We start from the raw sequence: 8823 nt of genomic DNA, 5'->3' as shown, positions 1-8823 counted from the left end.
TTTTTCCGAGATGAAATAATTGTATAGTATCCATCTTTCATGACTTAAGACAGCAAATATTGGACTGACCAATTCTCAGAACAATGCAAAGCTCCATGGAACTCAGTGGAGATCTAAAAGGGAGAATCATAGCTTCATAGTCAGGAAGGTCTCTTAGAGCCACTTCTAAACAACTGCAGATTCCAGGGTGATTAGTTCAAATAATTGTACAAATTATTCAAACGTGTTCAGCAACAACCCAGAGACCACTAAGAATCAAGCCTGCCATTAAGAACTGCTGGAATATCAACCCCCTAACCTCAACCCTGTTGAAAATTTGTGAACTACAGTTAAAAGTCAACTCCATGCCAGGAAAGCAACCAATTTAAAGTTGTTTTTTTAAACCATGTTTAGAATTCTGTCAAATAAATGAAAGAAGCTTGAAGCATTTCTGAGATGCTGTATTTGAATCTCAAAGGTGAGCATATCAATACAGCCTATGACCAACTGCTGCTAGTTAAAGCTTTACCAGATCTCTAACAATTAATCCTGTCCGACTATCCTCATATCAGCTTTTTAGATAATGGTATTATGAATGAGAATTAACGGGACCCATTGACCTCCACAACAGTCACCGTGATCTCTGGGCACATCTGGGCGATGACTCTGCATTTTGGGCCTCCTACATGTCAGTTAATTCTCTAATTCCATTTGAGCTGTGAAAATAGGAGCCTGTGTAAAACAATTATTCAATATTTAGTTAAATCCCCAGAATTAAAACAGGAAGTCTGCACCTCAAAATCTACTGTGGTGGTGTACAGAGGCAAAATACAAAAACCTGTCTTCCTCCAAATACTTATAAACATAACTGTGGGTGAGAAGTTATTAAGTAATTACTGAAATGCCCTTACAATACAAAAAATAAATAAATCATTTGCAGGTTTGTGAGTTCTTCTTAACCAGAAGACAAAAATAAACATTAAAAGGGAATCAGCAAAAACAACAACAACAATGTTAAACTGCTTTACTGCACATTCTCATGTTAAGCCCTAATTGTCTGTTGTTTTATTGAAAATTTTATCTTAACTTTTAATTCTAAGTTGTTTTTCAACTGTAATTTCAATCATAATATGATATTTAATTGGGTGTAACGTGTCCTTGAGTGCCTGTAAAGGGCCTTTAAATACATTCATTATTATTATCATCATTATTATTATTATTATTACATGCTAAAGCATAAACATATTTATAAAAATAATCAAATACAATTTTAAAAAATTAAATACATGAATTTTTCCTTGACATATCACAAAATCATTCTGTCCCACAACTGTTTCCAATTTTGCAAACATCTGAGTTAGAAAACATATAAAAATATAAACACACACTAGATCTGCTGTCTAATACAAAATCATATGAAAGTAGCTATCAGAGAACAACATACATTACAAACTTGCATTTGCAAAAACATGTAACATAGCACCAACAGACATTACACGGGTGTTATGTTACATTTTATTCGTCATCTTCGAAACGGTATGGTTTTATTTGGGGGGCTCCATGGTGGAGGTGGGCTGTCTCCGAGTATCTCTTGTATCCGTCTCTCTTCTCTGCGTCTCTTCTGCTCTAGATCTTTTCTTGCCTAAAGAACAACAAGAAAATCTGTGACACTAGCCACAAGGACAAGGACTGCTCACACATACAATATATTCAAAAATACTAGATTTGTACACCTGATAACAACGCCTTATACAACCAGAAATTAAGAAGACCGTGGGACAGTGGTGTGAACCTCATATTTAACTTAATAAAAGTTCAAATCAATTATGTATGTAACAGGTACTGACAGGGATGATGTGATCTCGTCTCTATAAATTAGTCTGAACATCGAGGGGGAAGATGGACTTCAGGCAGACAAAACAAAGCTCTGAGTCAAAGATCACGCCCATTATGATCTCAAGACACGTGTACAATTTCATAACTGTGGTCATGCTGTGAAAGCTCTATGAAATGGAGAGAGTTACTGCGCTACGAGTCACGCACATCCAAGGCAACACAACAAAAAACTCCGAGGTCAGGAAATGATTAATCAAAGAGGGAGTAAGGCTGGATATACAATACTGGGCAAAAGTCTTGAGCCATACCTGGTGCAATACCAACAAGCTTGAAAGTCAATATTTCATACGAATACTTTTATTACTGCATGGTGATCCACAAGAAAAAACAAAGAAATCCTCTAAAAATGAGTTCAAAAATGTCCAGCAGACCTTCAGAAAGCCTGGAGATTTATCACTCAACGCCAAGTCTGGCTCCTTGGAAGCAAAATATAAACAAATGAGGGATGGATCAACAGTTTTGCACAGTACTGTACATATTTAATTTGAGCTTTATGTGTAAAATGCAGGCTCATTTGGCCAAAAAGTTACACAAACAAAAAATATATTTAGATGCTGATTTAATCTACAATCTATATAACGTAAGGTTCTGATCTTATTAAGCTATCACACTTTTTTTATTTTAAAAACTTTCAGAAAAAATTCTCAGAAACAGAATGAGGTAAAAGCATTAAATCAGAAGAAATTCACAACAGTTTCATTAAAGATATGCTGAAACAGTTGGTTGAACGTTCAGATTTTCCCCTCCTGAGCAGTGAAATCTGTCAGTGCCATCTAAGTAGTCACAAAAGAAGAGTTCACACTGGAGCCTGGTCGCGACTGCTAAGCGAGAGACCATCTGTCTCATGAACAAAAAAGGATGCGGCGAGCAGCACCTCAGATGCTGGTAATAATCATTAATAATTCTACTTACCAGCCAGTTTTCATACACCTCTAAAGCCATTTTATCTCTTTCTTCCTTCGTGTATTTCTCCTCCTCCGCTTTATTTTTGATTTCTTTGCGCTCTGACGTGAATTTGTCATCGATAACTTCTTTCTTCTTTTCACACCTTAATCATGTTTAAAAAGAGGATTAAAAAATCAGTATACATGACTTTTCTGTGAGGTTTTTAGAAATAAACAGTGGATGAAGATCTGAGCTTTGACTGCCATCTGGTGGGCGATATTTTTCAACCCGGCACCACAGCTGTTACAAGTTTTATTAAACATATATGCACATTTAAATCTATGTATTACCACCACTAAAAGCAAAGCTCAGTCATCTTTTGGATCTGTTGTTCAGATCATTCTGCAAAAAATGAATTCTCAGTGCCTTAAAAAAAGAGATATCTCTTTTCATCACCTTTAAATAAATGGGACAAATTAATAATGAATGATTTCCACTCACCAGTTAGAAAAGGCAGACCTGCTGTCCCTTTTTCTCACCTCCTCCTGTTCTTTGTTTTTAAGCTTCAATTTATTTTCAGCCTCCTTTTGTTTTCTGTAATTCTCTTTTAGCAGATGATCATGCTCACGTTTCCATTTCTCAAACACCTTTAATTGTTATTAAAATACCAAATTAACCTCACGGATACACACAAGCAATCTCATTATAGGTGTCAGAGTGATGTATGCTTTTACCTGTTGAGCAGTCTGCCTTTTTTCTTCTTTCTCCTCAGCTGCTTTTTGTTCTTTTCTAATCACAGCTTCCTTCTCTTTGGCCTTAGATTTGAGGCTTTCTGCCTTCTTTTTCTTCCAAGCCTCATAGAACGCAACAGCATCTTCTTTTTTAGCCTCCTCTTCCTGTTTGTTTTTTGAAAAAAATTGAAGAGCATCCATGTAATCTTTAAAGCTTGTAAGGTGCTCTGTAGTTTGTCTAAAACACAGATGACTCACCTTTTCCTTTTTTTCTTTCAACATGGCCTCTTTCTTCTTCAGTTGCATGTTCTCCCTCGACTTTTCCTTCTTCTTTTTGAGCCATTCCTTGTAAAAGTGAGGGTGGATTTTACTGGACTGAGAATGTGCTTTTGATACTCTGAGGCCCGCTTAACACATACACACATTCATTCAAATCTAAATGTTCAATGTGCAGTACATTGTTTTCTCCCAACAACTCACACGATTACGAAACACTCTTTTAATTTAGATTAGTAAAACCACTGCTACTCTATATTTAGCTGCATGGTTCTTCGGAGCAGTGCTGAGTAAGGTTTTCATTGTCTTTTACACACAGACTTTTAACTGTAGATATAAGGGTACGTCACAGTGCTTTTCTCCACTGCATGGCTGACAATTTAAAAAAAACTAGAAAAGACAACACCCTCAGAACCACACCGACCTGATAAATGGCAGCTCGGAGGGAATCTGCTTCTTGTGGCTGAGACTCTTGTAAAGAGACTTTACGGTCCAGAACTTTGAGAGACCCCAAATACTTGGACTCCACTTTCCTGGAGCATGCACTCTGAGATCTTGGAGTGGTCTTAGAGTGAGAACTCAAAGTCCTAATTTAAACAAAACAACAACAGAAAGGCCAGCTAAGTGATCAGGTCTGCTTCACACATAGAGCTCTGCTACTGCAGCTTGATTACCAACCTTGCTTCAACAGATTCCTCAGAGACATGAGAGAGATGAGCTGAGGGATCTCCTGAGCATCCCTGGAAGACAACAATGCACAGACTGAGCTCTTAGACTCTTGAAATGGAAGCAACCGGACTTGATTTTGGTTCGTGAAGATGTTTGACCTCTCATCCACAAGGCTTCTTCTATGTGTTCAATCTGGAATGCAGCGTAATGACGCATGCCTTGATTCATACCTTCAGACCCTCATGTGACCTTTAATAATTACAAGGTGGGTCAACAACTCTCAGGACCACCTCCAAGAGGACGACCTCGCTATAGGTTAAATACACAGAATTCTCCATCAGTTTTTAGAACATAAGAAGCCTCTTAGATGACATGTGTAACGTCTTCACAAACCTACAAAACAGTCCTGTTGCCTCAACTCAAGCGCTTAAGACTACCATCAGCCGAGTGACTGAAAACCCACACAAACTGAAGCTGGAGCTCTCCTCAGAATAAGCTGTGATTCATTAAAAAAAACTAAACTTCACAGCGACGTTACACAGTGCAGAATATGTCTTACAGTAAATTCTTCAAATGATGTGGAGTAGTTCCTCTCCTGCTCTTTGCTGTCATCAGAAATAAAGCCATCTAAAACAATAAAACAAATATTAAGAGCATTAATTAGACATGTAGCAAAAATATTGGTTATTTTCTTTTGACTTTTTAATGATTATTATAATGTGGAGTGATTGATTTTTCTCCCACAGTAGGTTTAAAATATATATATATATATATATATATATATATATATATATATATATATATATATATATATATATATATATATATATATATATATATATATATATTTAAACAACACATTTTTCTACATTTTTCTAAAGTCCAGATTTTAATGAATATTTTTTGTGTTAAATTTTGCTGCCCAAGTCAGTGCATAACTAATCAATAATTGCATGCAAACTCCAATACCTATAAATATAAAAGTATTTTTATTCTCGTCTTCCTTACGATTTGCTAACGTCACACCATATTATCTGTAGTTGCCCTTTTTTAAATGTCCTGAATAAAAAGAAAAAAAGGTTTTGAAGATTTTTTTTATGATCATTACCTTTCGATCCAGAATCAACAGTGGACTTTGTGAGGAGTGCAGACCGTGCACTCTTATTTGAAGAGGGTGAAACTGTGTGGTCTCCTTCTGTCCACTATGATGAAACAACATCACAAACATCCTCTGATTATGAAAAGTTTCATTTTAGTTTGCAGCTTAAAACACTGATTAACAAAGCACAGCTGGACTGCAGCTCCTTACAGCTATGGTGCCAGATGTATCAGTTGAGAGAGGAATTGATACAGAAGAAGTCTGAGGCCTGCTGAGATCCTGAAAGTCTTCAGCTGGCTTCTCTGAAGTGTGAAAGCTCAATCTTAGGGTCCTTTGCCGGGGTTTAGGTCTTGGTGGCTCCCTCTCTGAAACACTATCTGAATGGTGACAGGTGTAAATCTAAATGTAAAATCTGCACTGATTCCTGATAGCAGTATTGTGTATTAAACTAAACAGACCTGCTGAAGCTGTGTGGTTCAGGTCACATGTTGATAACTGTGAAGTCTGTGAGCTTTCTTCAGCAGCAGAGCCGCTCTTTTGCTCTGGCCCTGGAGTTTCCACCACGCTGCTGTCAGATGGTAACGGTAAAGGCATGTCCAGGAGAGTATCGTCTGATGTTTGGTATGACAGAGATTTACTTGAGCTTTCTCTTGTGATCTGAGGATCAGCTGAATCCACACGAGCATTTTTAAACTGTGCGTCATCTGTGGAGCGTTGTGAAGATGCTGACCCATTAGAACTATCACGTGCAGCCGTGTGTGAGTCTAGGGGCTCGTTTTTTTCTTGTGACTCTGACGCAGTGGTGCTGTTGGAGGGAGAGCTGATTCTTTTTGTTTTCAGGAATGAAACTTTCTTTGTCCTCCTGTGTTTGTCTTCATCATCTGAGAGGTCAAAGTTGTTAATGATTTTGGCTTTATTCTTCCCAGCTTTGAGAGGATCTGTCTTCTTTTTTCTTAATTTAAGGAGTCTGTTTAAAAAATCTGAAAAACAAAAAGATAAACTGTCAACACACACACTGTTGTTGTTGTTGTTTTTAATCAATCATCTTCTTCCCTCCCACCCTACTCCTAGCATCCCTTTCTGTCACACCAACCCTCTACATGTCCTCCTTCACTTACATCTAGGCAGCTCTACCTGCAGCATCCACTATCCCTCCTGTGCATGTCTTCAAACCATCTCAACCTTCTCTCTAGCTTTGTCTCCTGACAGCCTAACCCAAGCTGTCAATCTCAGTCGCTCCCATTGAAAATCCCAACATCTCCAGCTCTGCCACCTCCAGCTCCACTTCCAGTCTATTTTTCAGTATAACGCTCTCTAAACCATGCATCACAGCAGGTCTTACGTCCATCTTTTAAGCCTTCCCTTTAACCTTCGCTACTATCCCTCTGTAACAAATGAACTACTCCATTCACTTAGAGTCCTTTTTAGATATAATAACTCTTTTTCGTTATACCATCTTCATCTTCTTCGAAGTCATCAGAGTAGGTGTACTGATCTGTCTTGGCTTTGGTCGCCCTGGCAGAGACAGCAGCCTGGAGTTCATCCTAAAGCGACATAATTTCAGGTTAACATGATTCTCCTTTAATAATCAGGTTTAACTGAGCCGCTCATTTCTTATTTTGTTTAGAAACGGTCCTTACCTGAAATGTTGTTCTTTTAGATGTTTTCGGACTTTTTGAATAAGCAAGAGTCCCGTACTCCTGCTCGGTCATCCTAAAGCTGTAAACAGCTCCCTAAAATGCTAGCTGGGGTTCATTCGCTCGAGCTAATTAGCCTCTAAACACGTTATTAACCTCCCGTGCTGCTCTTCAAGCTTAATCACCTATTCTATACATATTTTTATGCCGATGTATAATGATACACGAGACCCTAAAGCCACGCTAGCATACTGAAGATACTGTGGGCTAGCGAAGTTGTTGATGGTAACCCAGGGAAACAGACGGACAGTTCCGTTTTAGCACTGCGCATGCTTAGAAGACTTAGGACAAGACTTGTTTCGGAAGGAATATGTTTGTTTATTTAATTATTAAAATGTCTAAACTATTGTGTTCAGTGCTTGGGAGACATGATTCATAGTTTTATAGTCCAAAGTTTATTTAAAGGTAACAAGAAGGCTAATTAGAGATAGACTATTTAAAACCTTCCTGCCGTGTTCAGGTCAAATCTGACCGATTTACAAATGTAAAAACTCATAACTATTGTGTTTCACATCCGATTTCCTTGAGGACTTGTGGCATCCTCCACACGATGCACTTGAACATCTAAAAGTGATGAGCACCTCTTTCGTTGAATTTTGAGTTTTTTAGGAAATTAATGGGAATCCACCCCTCACGCCCCTTTGGCCTCTGACCCCCTGAATACCTCACTGAATGGCCAAGTGAATGACCACTGAACGACCCACTGACCCACCCACTGAACTGAATCTGGTGGTGAAAAATGTTTCTTATGTTAATTTAAGAGCTGTTAAAACTGGCTGGTCACTTGTGACCAGAACACTACATGTAAGGGAAGGGGGGTTGCACACAACCAGAGGGCTATATAGCAAAAACACAATGAAGGAATTTTATGTGAAAAAATACTGTAACGTCAGAAGTTATCTACTTTATTTACCCAGTCTAGCCTCAAATTGATATTAATAAGGACCACTTTTTTTTTTGAATAAGTGATTTAATTATCAAGAGGAGTAATCACATAAATAATAATGGATTGGATTTATATAGCCCTTTTCAAGGCACCCAAAGCGCTTTACAATACCACTATTCATTCACTCTCACATTCATACACTGGTGGAGGCAGCTACAGTTGTAGCCACAGCTGCTCTGGGGCAGACTGACAGAAGCGAGGCTGCCATATCGTGCCATCGGCCCCTCTGGCCAACACCAGTAGGCGGTAGGGTAAAGTGTCTTGCCCAAGGACACAACGACCAGGACAGAGAGCCCAGGGATCAAACCGGCGACCTTCCGGTTACAGATGCGATTTCCAACCCCCTGAGCTACGGTTAACATTGTTAAAATTTATTTTGAAAATACCTTAACTAGAGAGAGCCTAATCTTTAAGGATGACAAACACATACAAATATGCAGTCCTGTGAAAAACTAAAGAATCACTTTTAGCAGCAGTAACTGGAAGAAGTGGTTTTCTATATGATTTAATCAGTCCCTCATATCACTGTTGAGAAATTTTGGCCCACTGTTTATTACAGTATAGCTTGAGTCACTGAGATTTTACAGGCATTTGTTTATGCACAGCTCTCTTGAGGTCCCTTCACTGCATTTCAGTCAGGTTGAG

At 38.3% G+C, this 8823-nt stretch overlaps 1 protein-coding gene across 1 annotated transcript; it reads right to left on the bottom strand.

The window, feature by feature from the left end:
- Window positions 1-988: 988 nt before the first annotated feature.
- map9 (microtubule-associated protein 9) lies at window positions 989-7484 on the bottom strand. Its single transcript, XM_012922752.4, has 13 exons — window positions 7176-7484; window positions 6989-7079; window positions 5994-6515; window positions 5746-5912; window positions 5545-5638; window positions 4996-5063; window positions 4446-4507; window positions 4192-4354; window positions 3750-3836; window positions 3495-3656; window positions 3262-3407; window positions 2788-2923; window positions 989-1621 (listed from the first exon to the last, which is right to left on the bottom strand). Exons 1-13 carry the CDS (start codon window positions 7245-7247, stop codon window positions 1502-1504), a joined length of 1890 nt encoding a protein of 629 aa, XP_012778206.2. The 5' UTR covers window positions 7248-7484; the 3' UTR covers window positions 989-1501.
- Between the last annotated feature and the right edge of the window lie 1339 nt (window positions 7485-8823).

This window comes from Maylandia zebra, linkage group LG6 (genome assembly GCF_041146795.1).
Source record: "Maylandia zebra isolate NMK-2024a linkage group LG6, Mzebra_GT3a, whole genome shotgun sequence".
Classification (NCBI taxonomy): Eukaryota; Metazoa; Chordata; class Actinopteri; order Cichliformes; family Cichlidae; genus Maylandia; species Maylandia zebra.
Note: the sequence above shows the minus strand (reverse complement) of the source record. Positions and strands in the feature narration are given on the sequence as shown.